The sequence below is a fragment of the Phaseolus vulgaris genome, chromosome 6, assembly GCF_000499845.2.
Source record: "Phaseolus vulgaris cultivar G19833 chromosome 6, P. vulgaris v2.0, whole genome shotgun sequence".
NCBI classification, from domain to species: domain Eukaryota; kingdom Viridiplantae; phylum Streptophyta; class Magnoliopsida; order Fabales; family Fabaceae; genus Phaseolus; species Phaseolus vulgaris.
The window spans coordinates 17,320,936-17,336,559 of record NC_023754.2 but is presented as its reverse complement, the minus strand read 5'-3'; the positions used below and the strand labels follow the sequence as shown (position 1 = coordinate 17,336,559).

The window sequence follows — 15,624 nt, the reverse complement described above, 5'->3', positions numbered from 1 at the left end:
CTTCTTAATGGTTTTAATTCCACAAAACCACTTGTCGTAGGTTTTAGGAAGAAAATTCACTATACAATCCATATATTCATTGCGGATATCTGATTGTTGTTGCCACATTTTTATTCATTGGAAAACCACTTTTACTATCAATTTTTTTTTATGAAAAATGACATCTTGATTGTATAATTCAATTTTTTTTAAGTAAAAGATAACTTTTAAATTGTATAATAAAATTAGTGAAAAATTTCTTATTTATAAAAGATAGAAGGGAAATATGGGGTGTAAAAAGAAATCCTAATTTTATGTGGATAGTTTTTTTGTTCAGCTTTGTAAAAAAATAAAATAAAAAATTGAAAAATTTCCTTTCCCCCCGCTCACTCCTGGCGGGAATCCAATTATTCCCCCAATCCCGCCAATTGATTCCAGAAGCTTCCTCTATATAAATCCCCTTCCCTCCTTTTTCTGTTCAGTTTCTCTCAAAACCCTAACCATTTCTAAACGAAACCCTAATCCTCCCTTCGCTCTCGATCAAAATGTTGGAACTACGTCTCGTGCAAGGTTCTCTTCTGAAGAAGGTTCTGGAATCCATCAAGGAGCTCGTCAACGACGCCAACTTCGACTGCTCCTCCACCGGGTTCTCCCTCCAGGCTATGGATTCCAGCCACGTGGCACTCGTCGGACTTCTCCTCCGATCCGAGGGCTTCGAGCACTACCGTTGCGACCGTAACATCTCGATGGGTATGAACCTCAACAACATGGCTAAGATGCTGAAATGTGCCGGTAATGATGACATCATCACCATCAAAGCCGATGATGGCGGTGACACCGTCACCTTCATGTTCGAAAGCCCTAGTACGTTTTCATTTCTCTAGCTTTTTCGAAATTGTTCTTTGAACTTGCTGAGTTAGTTCTTTTTATCTATATGATTTAGTTTTTGTTTTTAACTGTTTTTCCGTTTCATTTCGTGCACATCGTGCGCCTGAAGCAGATTTAGCTTTTGTTTTGTCGAACTCGCTGTGAAAATCTACATAGACGCGTGTTCTTAAGTTACAACTGAGCACGAACTATTTTCCATTTATCACGTTTGACTTTAATTACTTGCTGAAAAAGTATTTCTATTTTCTAAGAGTAGTTCGAAGTTCGAAGTTCACTTTTAATTGTTAGGTTTTACTAGTGTGATTTTGACGAATGGACTGATGTTATAGTTTCGTAATGCCATTATTTAGTTAATGGTTCGGTATGTTTCTTGTTTTGGGTGTTTGTTTTCATTGATAGAAATTTGTGAGAAGTGTATGATGATTCTTAAATACATATAAAACCTAGCGATAAAAAAGATGTTAAAGAGGACAATGCGAAACATAATATGTGTAATGTGTTGTGGCAAAATTGAAAGATTTGAAAGAAATAATTATAGTTAACGATGCGCTTGTATTGGTGTGGTTTCATAAAGGAATTGCTTTCTTGGTAATTTTGGTGTGACTTGTCTTTGTTCTCTTACAGCGCAAGATAAAATTTCTGATTTTGAAATGAAGTTGATGGATATTGATAGCGAGCATCTTGGGATACCGGAGGCAGAGTATCACGCTATTGTGAAGATGCCATCCTCCGAGTTTGCTAGAATCTGCAGGGATCTTAGTAGCATTGGTGACACTGTCGTCATTTCAGTCACTAAAGAGGGTGTGAAGTTTTCCACAAAAGGAGATATTGGATCTGCAAATATAGTCTGCAGGCAAAATACTTCTGTGGACAAGGTGAGTCAAATTTTGTTTTATTCTTTGTTCCCGCCATTATTTGAGCTTAGTAAATTATTTTTTGTATCTTTTGCTTGTGCTATTCTTTAGTGGTGGACATTTCTTACAATGTTATTTATTGGTTAATCTTGCAGCCTGAAGAAGCTACTATGATTGATATGAACGAGCCTGTGTCACTGACATTTGCATTGCGTTACATGAACTCTTTTACAAAGGCAACACCCTTGTCCAATACAGTCTCCATTAGTCTGTCAAATGAGCTGCCAGTTGTTGTTGAGTACAAGATTGCAGAGATGGGTTACGTGCGATTTTATTTGGCCCCCAAGATAGAAGAGGAAGAAGAAGAGAAACCTCAAGTGTAATCACTATTGAATGTTGGGTTAGGATATTAGAATTTTTCTTTCACTTGAACTTGTAGTTTTCTTTATACATTTCTTTTGAAGATATTTTAACTGTGAGCAACGAATTTGGAATTCAGTTATTTTACATCTATCGATTCTGTCAGTATATTTTGCCTATAATTTGTTCAGAACACTTTTAGTTTACCAAATTGGCTGTGCAAATTTTCCTGGTTATGTGTTTCTAATTTGAGACCTGTTTGTCAAATTCTTAACAAAATGGTTCTCTATCTAAGTATAGCATGGTATGTTAATACGGCGAAAAATAACAAGAAGTGGAAATAGAGGCTACCTAAATATAGTAAGAATTCACAAAAATGAATTAGCTTTCATTAAATTTATAGGTCAAATAGTAAGAATTCACAAAAATGAATTAGCTTTCATTAAGTTTATAGGTCAAAATATTAAGAGTTAAAAGAGAGAAATAATTGCGGGGTTCTAGAATATTACTATTTATATAGTAAGTAATTAGAAGTATTTTAAATTATAAAATTCAAATGTGTTTTACTTGTACATTAATTAAGATTATTGAACAGGTGTTGTGGTTGAAGATTACTTAACATTTATTCGAAAAGGATGATGCCAAATATTTACAAGGCATTAGATTCTCTTACTATTCCAACATATTTAAAGTCTGAAAATTTGTCTAAATACTATTGAGTTTCCTGAAGGGTTATTTACACTCTAAATGAATAAAGGATTGGTCTATGGAAGCATTTACAATGGCTGCACTAGCAGTTTTAAGAGTGGATATATGCAATATTTGAGCAGAGTGAAAATTTGGTTTTAATGACTCCAAGTATCTTATTTACTCCGTTTCTTGGCTTCACTGTATACGATGACGCCAATGACTGTGAGAGAATATCCACACATTCCAGTCACTGATACAGGATTTCGAAATATCAAAATGGAGATAACAACTGCCACAGCTCCCTTGGCATTTCCCAGCACCTGCGCAGTAAAAGAAATGCATGGTTAGATGTCAAATGATTTTGTACAGGGAACCAGGGCACCAAGCCGTATCAATAAACTTAACTTTCATACCATGCAATTCAAGTTAATCTGTACTAAAATGGACATAAACTTTTCATACAGAAAACCTTGAAAGCTTTAATATAAAGTGAAATTATGGCCTTCAAGACTGTTAGGCACCTCCTATTAGTCAGATGAGCATTATTACTCATGAGGAGGGTAAAACAACAAACCTGCTAACTTTGTTTACTTAAGGGGGGATGCTACATAGGGTCAGAGAGAAGTTAGTTTTGTTTACTTAATAATAGCAAAGGAGAAAATATGATGAAAATTAGTTTCCACACATGATATGATTATAAATCGTGTACCAATGGCTTTAAAAATTCCTTTAATTTCGAAGGGGCAAGGGAGAGGGGACGATTACCTGAAGTGTCAATGCACTGGTGTGCATTGTGACTAAGAAATTGGTCAAGTTGACAAAATATGCCAATGCAGAATTGAACAAAAGTAACCACAAAATAGTTGAATCCTCTCTAGCTAGTGCAATTGTGATTCCAATTACATCTTGCTCCATCATGATTGAAGCTGGAAGAAGGAATGCAACAGCCACCGGAGCCATGTACAAAAGAAGGTTCATAGAGTTGAGCTTTTCCCTGTGAAACCACAGAAATCATTTCAGTACTGACATAGCCAAAAAATCTTAAAGATACTAAGTTATGGAATACGGATGACACTTATTTAATCAGCAGTGTTGAAATACAATGGCTGGAAAGTTTGAGCTCATTACGCTTCAGAAGACAGCAGGACCCCTTGAAGCACTGTTTTGAGTGCTCTGGCTGCTGTAGCACTGACGCACATTATGAATCCAAATAGATGAAAACTTGGTTCTCCCTTCATCCATGCAAGTGAAAAAGATTTAGGAAAAATCAACAACTATAGCTTGTTACTCCAACCAGAACCCCAATTTCATTTTTATTTATGACACACACAACCTACCAAATTAATCTCTACATCTAATGAAGTGTTATTCCTGTTTACTGTCACTCAAAAACTTCTATTCATGACATACAAATATTTGGTTAAAATCATACACACTTAATGATCTTTAATTACCTAATGATTTCTTTTCCAAAATAACAATTTCGCCACTTTCTCAAAATTAACAGGCTAAAACCAATTCAGAGAACAACAAGGAATTTTCAAAGAAACAGAAGAAAGTCTTACATACTCTCAAAGCAACAGATTCAACACTTAAATAGTCTCTAACATCACCAAATTAACACATTAACACCGCATACATATCATCAAATTTTGTGCATCACATGCATAGAAGACAATGATATATACCAATTAACCTCATTTAAACTTACAACCATATCACAACTTCCTTTAACTCTACAATCATCCATTTCAAAATATTACTTCTGAGAAAGAAGTGATCATACATACCCCACTAGCAATGATAACGCCTGCAACAACCGGAAGAAGTGCGAGGTAGGTGAGCCAGCTCTCCCGGCGGAGGGTCACCAAATAGGCGAAGATGGCCGTGAAGAAGGGCGTGGTGGCGCCGATGGCCTGGTTGAAGGAGACGGGGAGGTAGCGGAGGGAGATGTTGCCCCCCACGACGGACAAGCAGAAAATGAGTCCGAGAGAGGAAATCTTGATGAACTGCACCTTGGAACGCACTGTTTGCATGGGCACGACCTTGAGCCATGCAATGGCGACGTAGCTGAGGATGGAACACGCCATCATGTGGCACAGCGTAAGGAAAATGGGGTACCTGAAACCGTGGTTGCTCAGAAGGTATTTGTTCAGCAGCAACACTCCGATGTTGGAGGAGTACCAGAAGCTTACCAGCCCCACAGTGAACACCTTTCCCGACACTGAAACCTTCATTGTCGTTTTAATGTGGTCGCTGCAACTTTTTGTTTTTGATTTTGTTTTTGTTCTTTTGGTGAAATGTGTAAAGGGAGGATTTTGATGAGGTAGGTGGAAGAAAGGGTTGATTGGGGAAATGGGTTTTGGCTTTTGGGGGACAGAGGGAATGAGAGAGGTGAGAGGGGAAATGGGTGATGCAGAGTGAGAAGCTCTATGGAGATTAATTAGGTGACTTCCAAAACATGAGGGGGTATTATCACCATGCTATTATTGAACTTACAGAGATAGGTGTGGAGTTAGTAAAAATGGAGTGCCAATAGCCTTCCTTCGAACGCGCAGACTCGAGTCTGTTCCAGAAACCTCATCAGCCCAACAAAATTATAGGGCCCAATTTTCGGGGTTAAGAATTTCTTCTTGCACACCCCGTACGTTTTTCTAATGGGCTCTCATTTCTCATTAAATTATTTAATGTTCTACTTAAATAAAATATCTAAAATAAATAAAATTCTTAAATTATTTAAAATATTAATACAAAATAAATAAAAAATCAGAAATTATTTTATTTCGTTCTTAGATATAAATCTAAAATTAATAAATTTCAAATATTTTTTAAAATTCTAAATAAATACAAATTCTAAATTATTTTATTTCCTACTTAAACAATAATCTCAAAGAAATAAAATTTCTAAAATTAATTATTTGTATATGCTCATTTTATTTTTTATACATTAATATTTGCTACTATAATTTTTTTATTTTCTTATATATATATATATATAATTATATAAATTATATTTTTATACAAAATAATAAAAAAAAACGTGTCAAATAAATCAACAAAACTTTAAGCAGAATGAAATAAATTTATGTTAAATGACTTCAAAGAAGACAATAAAACTCTTTCTGAAGCAGGTTAACATAACAAATAATAAAATTCGGGTTATACGAATTTTAGGATGAATTTTTTTTATATTACTGTTTATACACATACATACATACATATATATATATATAATTATATTAATTATATTTTTATACAGAGAAGTGAAAAAAAACGCGTCAAATAAATCAACAAAACTTGGAGCGGGATGAAATAATTTTGTTTTTAAAGCAGAGGTTAACATAACAAATGTCCGGGTATCCAAATTTTAGGATAACTCTTTTTTTACATAACTGTTTATTGTTACTTATTTTTCTCGATTTTTTTTTCAGATTTTTATACTTGAATTATTTATTTATATGTATTATTTATGTGGATTGATTGTTTAGATTAATTTTAGTATGTTTAGGTTTTTTTATTTATTCGCATATACTAATGATTATTTCTTATATATTTATAATTTTATTTATTTATTCTGTCATTTAAAATTACATTTATATATATAATATTTAATGATATTTAATTGTATGAATTATATTATTATTTATAATAATAAGGGAAAATGTGCTAATTAAAACAATAAAACTTGAGCAGGAGGAAAGAATTTGTGTAGGTTAAATGATTTTGAAGAAAGCGATAAAATTGTTTTTGAAGTAGAGGTGAATATACCAAATAATTAAATTCAAGTTACTCGCCTTTTAGGATGAATCCTTTTTCTACATACTTGAACAATTTATTTATTTACGTGTATTATTTATCTTTATGCATTGCTTATATTAATTTTAATATGTTTAGTTTTATTTATTTATTCGTATATGCTTATGCTTATGTTTATTTCTTATATATTAATATTTGATTTTTTATTTTATTTTCTTATTCACATATACATTTACATATATATATATATATATATATATTTAATTATACAAATTATATTTTATATAAAATAGTGAAAAAATCGCGTTAAATAAATCAAGAAAACTTAGGGTGAGATGAAAGAATTTATGTATGTTGTATGACTTCAAAAAAGTGATAAGATTGTTTTTGAAGTAGATGCTAACATACCAAATTATTAAATTCGAGCTATACGCCTTTTTAGGATGAATCATTTCTTTACATAAGTGTTTATTATTATTTAGTTTCCTCCAAATTTGTTTAGTTTGTTAATATTTGAACAATTTTTTTTTTCATGTATTATTTATCCTTATGCATTGTTTATATTAATTTTAATATGTTTAGTTTGTTTATTTATTCTTATATACTTATTTTTATTTCTTATATATTAATATTTATTTGTAATTTTTTTTATTTTTTTACATATATATATATATATAATTATATAAATTATATTTTTATACAAAATAGTGAAAAAAACACATCAAATAAATCAAAAAAATTTAGAGCGGGATGAAAGAATTTGTATGTTAAATTACTTCAAAAAAAGTCATTTAGCATACTTTTTGACGCAGATGTTAACATACCAAATAATGGAATTCCTAAATTATTCAATCCTAAATTATTTAATGTCATACTAAAATAAAAAATTGCAATAAAATTTTTCCTAAATTATTGAAAATAAAATTCTTAAATTATTCAAAATTTTAAACAAATAAAAATCCTAAATTATTTAATGTCTCACTTAAATAAAATATCTGAAATAAATAAAATTCTTAAATTATTCAAAATATTAATAAATAATATATCTAAATTATTTAATTTCCTACTTAATTTTTTTTAAATAAAATAAAATATCTAAAATATCCAAAATTCTAAATAAACACAAATCATAATTTATTTTATGTGATAGATAAATTAAATTTCATAAGTTTTAAAAATTTTAGATAAATACAAAATAAAAATTTATTTTATTTCCTACTTAAATAAAAATATAAAATAAATAAATTTTTTATGTTTTCCAAAATTTTAAATAAATAAAAATCCAAAAGTTTGTAATGTCATTTTTAGATAAACATAAAAAATCACAATTTCTAAATTAATCAAAATTCTAAATAAATTCATATCCTAAATTATTTAATGTGATTCTTAGATAAAATCTAAAATTAATAAATTTCTAAGTTTCCAAAATCTTAAATAAATAAAAATTCTAAAGTATTTTGCTTATAATAATTATTGTAATTTTTTATATATAAAATACTCGTGTTGTGCATGGGAAGTGGCTTAGTTATATATAATTAGTGAAATCTCATGTGGTTTTATTATATTTATCATTTATATATAATTATGTTTAATATTAAAAATTAAAATAAAAAAAGTTATTATGTTAACATTTATATTATTAATGTAAATTTATAGTTCATTATATATTAAAAGACACAAAAACTTTTTATATATGGTAATAACTTAATCATAATTAGATATATTTAAAATTTTAATTTATAATATTGATTTATTTATTATGATAAAAAACTTTAGAGCAATATAATAATTATAATTATTCAGTGAAATTCAATTCTAAAATTTATTCATATGTATCTATTCGAATTATTTGTTGTATGAACTTATAAAATCGATATAATTTATGATTTTTAGTTAGAGAAGAAGAACGATTCATTTGTTATATTTTTTTAATAAGATAATTTATTTTTAATAAATAATAATTTGAAAACGTTAATATTATAATTGTATAAACTTATGTGTATTTATATTTTTTAAATATTATCATAAAATTTATGTTTATTATAAATGTGTATTAATGATAGAAACATAGTCAACATAATAGTTATATATAATAAATTATAAATATAATTACAAATTATAACATATTTTTTTTATATATATGTTCTGAATAAGAAAACAAAAATATTATAATTTACAATAATAACTTATTGTTTAAGTAAAAAAAAAATAAAGATTAATATTTAAGATATGTTTCACTTTCCTGTAATTTTAAAAAAATAATATTTTTGATATAATTTATTTATTAAATTATAAATAAATACACATTTCAACTATTTAATAATATCAATATTTGATTAAACCAAATACATTTTATAGATAATTAAATATTATATGAAATAATAAAATTATTTCAATTTAATTATAAATTAATTTTCTATTTTATTTTTAATTATATTTTAAAATAAAAATATAAGACATTATATTATATTATATATTGTTATAAATAATTATATATTTTATTTTTCTATTTTACTTTATTTTTTAGTGTTTATACCATTACCTTAAACCAATGTCCCACAATGATTTAAAAAAGAGAGACTAATACCATCTTAAAATTTAAATCACAAATTTAATGCTATAATCAATCATATTGAAAATATAACATAAAGTAAATCACAACTTTCATAAATTTAGAATTGAAATTTTATAAATTCAGAATTATATAATAAAATGGAATTGAAAACAACAGTACCATGTCCTTGCAAAGAATATATTTTAATTTATTAATTATCATAAATAAACCGCTATAATATAACACCTACCACATATATGATGATGAAATTAAAAAAACAATTACAGCACAAAAATAACAAACTAAGACCCACTTCAAGTCACTAAGACCTACTTCAAGTCCCTGAACTTTTCTGCATAAAACTCCAAAACACATATACAGATAATGTATGCAAGCTCATAAACACCATACACCATACACATAATGATGTATGAGAAAGCTCAAAAAAAGCACCATACATACACCATACACATAATAATGTATGAAAAGTTCACCGTGCACCCTGTTATACATCTCTTTCTAGGACCACTTGTTTTGTCATATGCATAGATAGATTTTGTTATGTAAAGTATTTCTTTTCTTAAGAGTCCCTATCTTCCATTCCAAAAGTTCAACTTTCCAACTACACGGTTCCACATCTAAGAAGAGGAGGTAAGGACCACCAAAATAAATTAATAAATAAAACGCGTACCAATTTAAATTGAGAGAAACTGTTGAAATTATTACAATACATTTATAACTTTTAGTTAGTGTGTTTAGAACTCTAATAATGAAAGATTTGTTGTTGTAATTAGGAGATTATTAAATTAACAATTATTTTCAAGAACTGTTTAAAGAATAAGAAACAGTTTAATAGAAATATATATAATATTAAAAGTAAAAAATAACTGATTCTTTTTATAAAATAACTGATTATTTTAGGATATTTAGAGATGATTTTTAGTTTTAAAAATTGTGAGGGTCGAAATCAAAAAACTGGGGCACAGCCAACCCATTATTGCGTGAAGTCTTATTATCCAGTTTGACCTAAAGTTCACACCAATACCCTCAATCGGGCCCCGTGACCGAGACCAATACCCTTCTTGATTTGCACATTTTTTTGTTGAAGACGGGGGCAAGGTGTTCTTCCTCCTTCTACATGATTACAATCTTTGGATCAAAAGCTTTTGAATGACCCAACCCAACGCTATGGTTGAAGAACTGTGTTAGAATAGCAGGGTCATGACCTCATGCAAATCAAACTTTCAAATATGAGAATCTTTCTTTTAGGTTTCATTTCTGTTTTAACAAATAACATATAATGCTTTTTAGTTACATTTTTCAAAATTTTATCTCCTAATAACTTTCTCCAATTAAAAAGAAGTTTCTTCTGGTTGGTTTCTGTATATAGTTTTTTTATATGAATTGGAAATATAAAACTTTTATAATAAACTCTGTCCTCTTCTCATTCAATATCATTAAATATCTAATATCATTAAATGAACTTTTTGGATAACTCTTGTTTGAGGTTAATATATTTGTATTTAAAATTTGAACCAATATAAGTGTTTGGTAAATTTAGAGAATAAAAGGATTTTCGGTAAAAGTGATAGTTTGTTGATTGTGTAATAAAAATCCAATTATTTATTTTTTAATTTTATTAAGAGGATGAAACTCTATCAATATCTAATTTTTTTTATTAGCAAGATAAAATTAATAAATATGAATCATTTAAAAAAAAGTTTAATCCTTATACAGTATAATTTTTAAGAATTAATCAACCTGTCGACAAAAATCGGAATCAATCTGTTACCATCTTTCTATAGTATATGCAAACGAATATTATATCAAATTTTAATTATCTCAAACAACATCCAAAAATCTAATAGAATTCATTAAAACCTTTAAAAAAATTCTTAAATCATTATTCAATTTCTTCTATAAATTGGTGAGCCCTGATTATTAATCTTTATTTTAATATTTGTTTTTAAATTATTGTATTTAAAAAAATATTTTTAATTTGGTTTTTGGATTATTAAAAATAATCATATTTTAAAATATAGTACCTCTCCAATAGCTTCCAATTGTAATGAATGACCTTTAATTTCTATACTTAATTTTTGTTAATGGTGAAAGTAAATTATTACAACTATCATTTATCATCACTGTATTTGTGAAATTAGATGACTTATTGGACCAATAACACAATATATCATAATTATTAAACACAATTGTTTTTATTATTTCACGTATATTAACCACTCATGCAGTTAATATGGTTTAAGAAATAAAAATAAAATATAAACCAAACCAAACCATTTACATTATCAATATAGTGGTGGAGCAAAGTTGTCATTCTATCAATAATGTCCGTTCTAATATAAATACCATTGCTTCCACACTAGCATAGCAAGCTTCTTCCCCCTTCCTCTGTTATCCTTTCTAACAGTGAATTAAACATCCATCAATTTTGCACAGTGAAAGACTGATCTCATTCTTATGATGCATAAGCCCTATGTAGGTTATGCTGCTTTCATGACAGTCTGCATTACCTTACTCCCTATGAAGCCCTACCTCATGACTGAGTTCCATATCCTTTTATTGGTCATATCTATGCTTTTCCATGCTGTTGCAATTTCCATAGCTCAACCCTCAATCACTGCTACAATTACCCTCCACGCTTCTGGGCTACTCGCATGCCAAACCCTCATCACCATTATCGTACCTCATTCCTGGCTTTCCTCCTATTATATCCTAAATGCCTTCCTTTTCCTCCTCGCATGCTTCTTCTTCTTCTTCTTCAAGGATCGTATCATTCATTTTCTCGGACAGGATCAACAAGACACAACTTCACAATTTCATCATATCATAGATTTGGAAGCTCAACTCCAAGAACTTCAAGAATTACAATGACAACTTGGAACTGAAACTTAATGCACTCTTTCAAGCTTTGGCTGATTTACCTATACCAATCTTCTTATGTCACCCTATTATGATTTTGATGCTCCACATGGCAATCCATAATCCTTTCGGCACTTCTGTTTTTGACTCAGTTGAGACCCCAGTCTTGATTCATTTGTAAGATTTGCTTTATTTTTGTATCCTATTACAAGAAATAAATGTGAATTTATTATGGTGGTTGTAGTTCACCGGTCCTAGTGAAATTTTGTACTAAATATAAAATTTACTATGTCAGTTATAATTACAAATGAAATAGTAACTTTTTTTTCGCGTTTTGGAATCTTCACATTTCTCTCCTTCAACTTCAGACTTTTTTTTCCGCTCTTCATGAATAAACTCTCTTCTTTAAACCCTAATGTTGCTCACACTTGTCACTTTGGAATTCTAGTCATTCTTTGTTGTTTTATTCTTTTGTGGTTATTGTCGTGCTTCGTCTGTGGTCGTGCTTGTGAAATTGAATGCGCGGATGCAACGGAGGATGTATTAGTTTTGTATATTTCATATATAATTTTCTTTTCTCCTTTTTCTTTCTCTATATGAAATATACAAAATTAATGGGATGCAACAAAGGAAGTGGATCTAAAACATTGCGTTTCCGGTGGAGAAGAGAACCACGATTGATTCAACAGCTTACATTGCTAGGATCTGGTCTGGAGTCGAAATCTCCTGGATCTGACGACAAGCAAATCCCATTGCCGGTGTGGCCGCAGATGAGATCTTGTAGCGCTCGCTCCATGTCGGTTTTGAGCGCGCGGTGGCGACAGTTAGTGTCTTTCCACGGCGTTGCCTCTTGGTGGCGATGACACTGTTGAAGAAGTCAATGTCGAGAACGGCTAGCTCCTCCGTCCACCAGTTAACGGGCAAGCAGCTTCCGAAGTTGGCCTCGATGATTCTGGTGAGTCCGCTCTCATTTGATTCCAATATTATGTTTTGTCCTTGCACACGCACACTAGATACCTTTTGCGCTCTTCTACCTTTGCATCATTTCATTTGTCATCATTATTCTTCTCTTCTTTCTTCTTGCACGCTTCTGTTGTATTTGCTTTATTTTAGATCAATCATTATTTAATTACAAATCCTTAGAGTTCTATTTTCAGGGAAACGATCTCCTTCAGGTTACAGTTCATCAATTTTTGTTTTCTTTTTTAAGATTTTAAATGGAGCATATAATGATACAATGAGTATTCGTCTGCTTATGATTTTTAATATTTGTTTTTTGATCTATTTTTTAGCAGAGGCTTATTTTTGAGCTAGAAGAGGCTCTTGAGGTGAATCCTAAGAACCATGAAACCCTTTCATGCCTTGGAAATGCTGACATCTCACAAGCATTTTTAATTCCAGATCAAGAGGAGGCATACATCCTTATCGAATTTAGAGGAGCGTTTCCCTTCCACTGTTGGATATGTGCCTTTTGTGCTTTCCCATTTGAACTAATAATTTGGTTTCTATCCTTTGTTGGGTGGTTTATGATACAAATACAATTGCAAAGTTGTTCTGTTGCACCTGTAAATTCAAATTCAAGTTTTGTCTTTGATCCAGCTCCATCTTGGATTTCATCAGAAGACTCAGATTCTGAGACAAAAGGTGTTTACAGTGCTGGTGAAAAATAACTTTACTGGTTCTCTTTTGTATTTTTTTTTGTAGTGGGGTACAAAAAAAGTGTGGATAGCAGGTTAATGTTTTGAGCAAACCAGAAGATAGTAGAGCCACAAGCTGCCAGGAAGAAGGAAGAGTATATGAACAATGAAGACATTGTTCATACTTTTGCGTTATACAAATCAGAAAAGGTCATATAATTTATACATATTAGTAAATAACATTTTCTCTATTTTTGTTTCCTTCTGAACTTCACCAGGTTTTGTGACCATTAGGAAGCATTTGGCTCAAAGTTTCATCCTATCACTTTTCCAACTTGTTCCTTAATGCTTATCTATGTAATTGAAGCTCTCTGACTTTTTGAAACATGTGAAACTTATCTATTTTTACTCCAAAGTATGAGTGGAACGTAATAATATGAAAACACAATAAATATGAGTGTTCCAGCAGAAAATGATGACTGAGATGCAGAAAGCAGCATTGTCTAGTCTCGCCTTGGAATTCTGATGATCTATGGAATAGATGCAGTTCATGGCCACATCAATGTCTACCGTGCTACAATTTGTGGGCTAGGAGTTACGAGGTAAGTTTATGCATGTGCTAGAATGGAAAGAATATGCATGAAATTGTTTTAAAAGAAATACTACAATAAAATTATCAAAATAAAAATCAATTTTGAATATAAAAAATAATTAGTTGTTATAATGATTAAACTAAAGATATTTTATAAATTAAATTTTTTTAATAAATTAATTTCTATTATTTTTAAATAGTTTTTAAATTAGTTATCTAATTAACTACCAATTATTAAATTCTAAATTTAATATTAAAAATTATTATTTTTAAATAGTTTTTAAATTAGTATCTAATTAACTACTAATTATTTAGATTCTAAATTTAATATTAAAATTTTTGGTAGTTAATTAGATATAAATTTAGAAATTATTTAATAATAATAAATTTTATTTTTTTTTAGTGAAAGGGGGACAAATTACAATAAATAGTATGGAGTCATATTTGTTGATTTTGATAGGAGAATCTGGCTTTCCCAACACCTAATGAAGTAATACTGGTGGAGGCTATATTTGAACATGTGAACATTTTTGGCACCCAAATCAACAATTAAAAGCATTTTCTTATGCTATTTTGTTCATTATAATGAGATTTATTTATCAGGGATCCAGTACTTATAGAAAAGATTGAGATTGGAGATGTCACTGCACTTGAAATTAGAGCTACAGGAATTCCATGTCTTTGCCTCATTTATTGCGGTAAATAAGAAATATTTAAATATTCTCTTATTGTTTTGAGCAAGTAACATTTATCATACATGCTGACATAACATGTTAACTGATTTATTCACAGGTCTGCAGAGATCCAAGGGACATTGCTATGAAAGCTACAGTGAACATCCTGAAATTGTTAGAAACATGACTGAAATTATAGTTGGCGTGCAAGGAGATATCCCTGCCAATTCCCTCTGTTGTTGGAAATTGGAAAGTAAGATTTTTGTTTGTAGTTAGATATTGCAGCTTTTCTATTGGGAATAAATAAATTAATATATAAATGGGTCCTTCAAATTTTTATATATTAACTTCATAAAGCACGTGTGTTAGATGTTAGTAGTCAAAGCACATGTGTTAGATGTTAGTAGTCAGTCTTCTGATGTTGGTACTCGGGGCTAATTTTATGACATTTTTTTTTTCAGAATTCTAATTCGTTTGACTTTCAATTTTTATGTTTTTGGTGACAACATTTCAATTTATACGTTTTCATAATGCCTCTTTGCATTTTATTTTATTTTTATAAAATTTTAACTAATCACTCCAAGGGTCATAACTTCTCTCCTAATTAATTGACCACTCCATCATGACTTTCCATCCCACTAACTTTTCTTACTTAAGACCACTTTAAGGGTGGTCGAATCCTTATACAGCAAAATGATGTTCACAAAATATCTTTTCATCTATATATCAACCAAAAAGACCTTTTACTGTCTATGCCATC

The 15,624-nt window shown here is 29.6% G+C and overlaps 3 protein-coding genes across 4 annotated transcripts; 2 read left to right on the top strand and 1 right to left on the bottom strand.

The window, feature by feature from the left end:
- The first annotated feature begins 363 nt into the window (after positions 1-363).
- Positions 364-2,263, top strand: LOC137831428 (proliferating cell nuclear antigen). The gene is made up of 3 exons (XM_068639099.1): positions 364-843; positions 1,492-1,742; positions 1,877-2,263. Exons 1-3 carry the CDS (start codon positions 525-527, stop codon positions 2,102-2,104), a joined length of 798 nt encoding a protein of 265 aa, XP_068495200.1. The 5' UTR covers positions 364-524; the 3' UTR covers positions 2,105-2,263.
- Positions 2,264-2,683: 420 nt separating this feature from the next.
- On the bottom strand, positions 2,684-5,232 carry LOC137831427 (probable sugar phosphate/phosphate translocator At3g11320). The gene is made up of 4 exons (XM_068639098.1): positions 4,562-5,232; positions 3,900-4,003; positions 3,537-3,765; positions 2,684-3,091 (listed from the first exon to the last, which is right to left on the bottom strand). The coding sequence occupies exons 1-4, from the start codon at positions 5,006-5,008 to the stop codon at positions 2,945-2,947; spliced, it is 927 nt and encodes a 308-aa protein (XP_068495199.1). The 5' UTR covers positions 5,009-5,232; the 3' UTR covers positions 2,684-2,944.
- Positions 5,233-12,292: 7,060 nt separating this feature from the next.
- On the top strand, positions 12,293-15,349 carry LOC137831426 (uncharacterized). 2 transcript variants are annotated; one of them, XM_068639096.1, is made up of 4 exons: positions 12,293-12,916; positions 13,257-14,200; positions 14,794-14,888; positions 14,983-15,349. In XM_068639096.1, exons 2-4 carry the CDS (start codon positions 14,124-14,126, stop codon positions 15,138-15,140), a joined length of 330 nt encoding a protein of 109 aa, XP_068495197.1. In that variant the 5' UTR covers positions 12,293-12,916; positions 13,257-14,123; the 3' UTR covers positions 15,141-15,349. The 2 variants fall into 2 exon arrangements, with proteins under 2 accessions (XP_068495197.1, XP_068495198.1); XM_068639097.1 differs by having other exon boundaries at positions 12,301-12,916; positions 13,254-14,200.
- The last annotated feature ends 275 nt before the right edge of the window (positions 15,350-15,624 follow it).

Bases quoted from the DNA above. Each gene is read 5' to 3' on its own strand.
- LOC137831428 (XM_068639099.1), top strand. From the start codon at position 525: ATGTTGGAACTACGTCTCGTGCAAGGTTCTCTTCTGAAGAAGGTTCTG. The intron at 844-1,491 runs GTACGTTTTCAT...GTTCTCTTACAG, and splicing joins CTTCATGTTCGAAAGCCCTA to CGCAAGATAAAATTTCTGAT. The intron at 1,743-1,876 runs GTGAGTCAAATT...TTAATCTTGCAG, and splicing joins AAAATACTTCTGTGGACAAG to CCTGAAGAAGCTACTATGAT.
- LOC137831426 (XM_068639096.1), top strand. From the start codon at position 14,124: ATGATCTATGGAATAGATGCAGTTCATGGCCACATCAATGTCTACCGT. The intron at 14,201-14,793 runs GTAAGTTTATGC...TTTATTTATCAG, and splicing joins TGTGGGCTAGGAGTTACGAG to GGATCCAGTACTTATAGAAA. The intron at 14,889-14,982 runs GTAAATAAGAAA...ATTTATTCACAG, and splicing joins TCTTTGCCTCATTTATTGCG to GTCTGCAGAGATCCAAGGGA.
- LOC137831427 (XM_068639098.1), bottom strand. From the start codon at position 5,008: ATGAAGGTTTCAGTGTCGGGAAAGGTGTTCACTGTGGGGCTGGTAAGC. The intron at 4,004-4,561 runs GTATGTATGATC...GCATGGATGAAG, and splicing joins GCGTTATCATTGCTAGTGGG to GGAGAACCAAGTTTTCATCT. The intron at 3,766-3,899 runs GTAATGAGCTCA...GTGGTTTCACAG, and splicing joins GTCCTGCTGTCTTCTGAAGC to GGAAAAGCTCAACTCTATGA.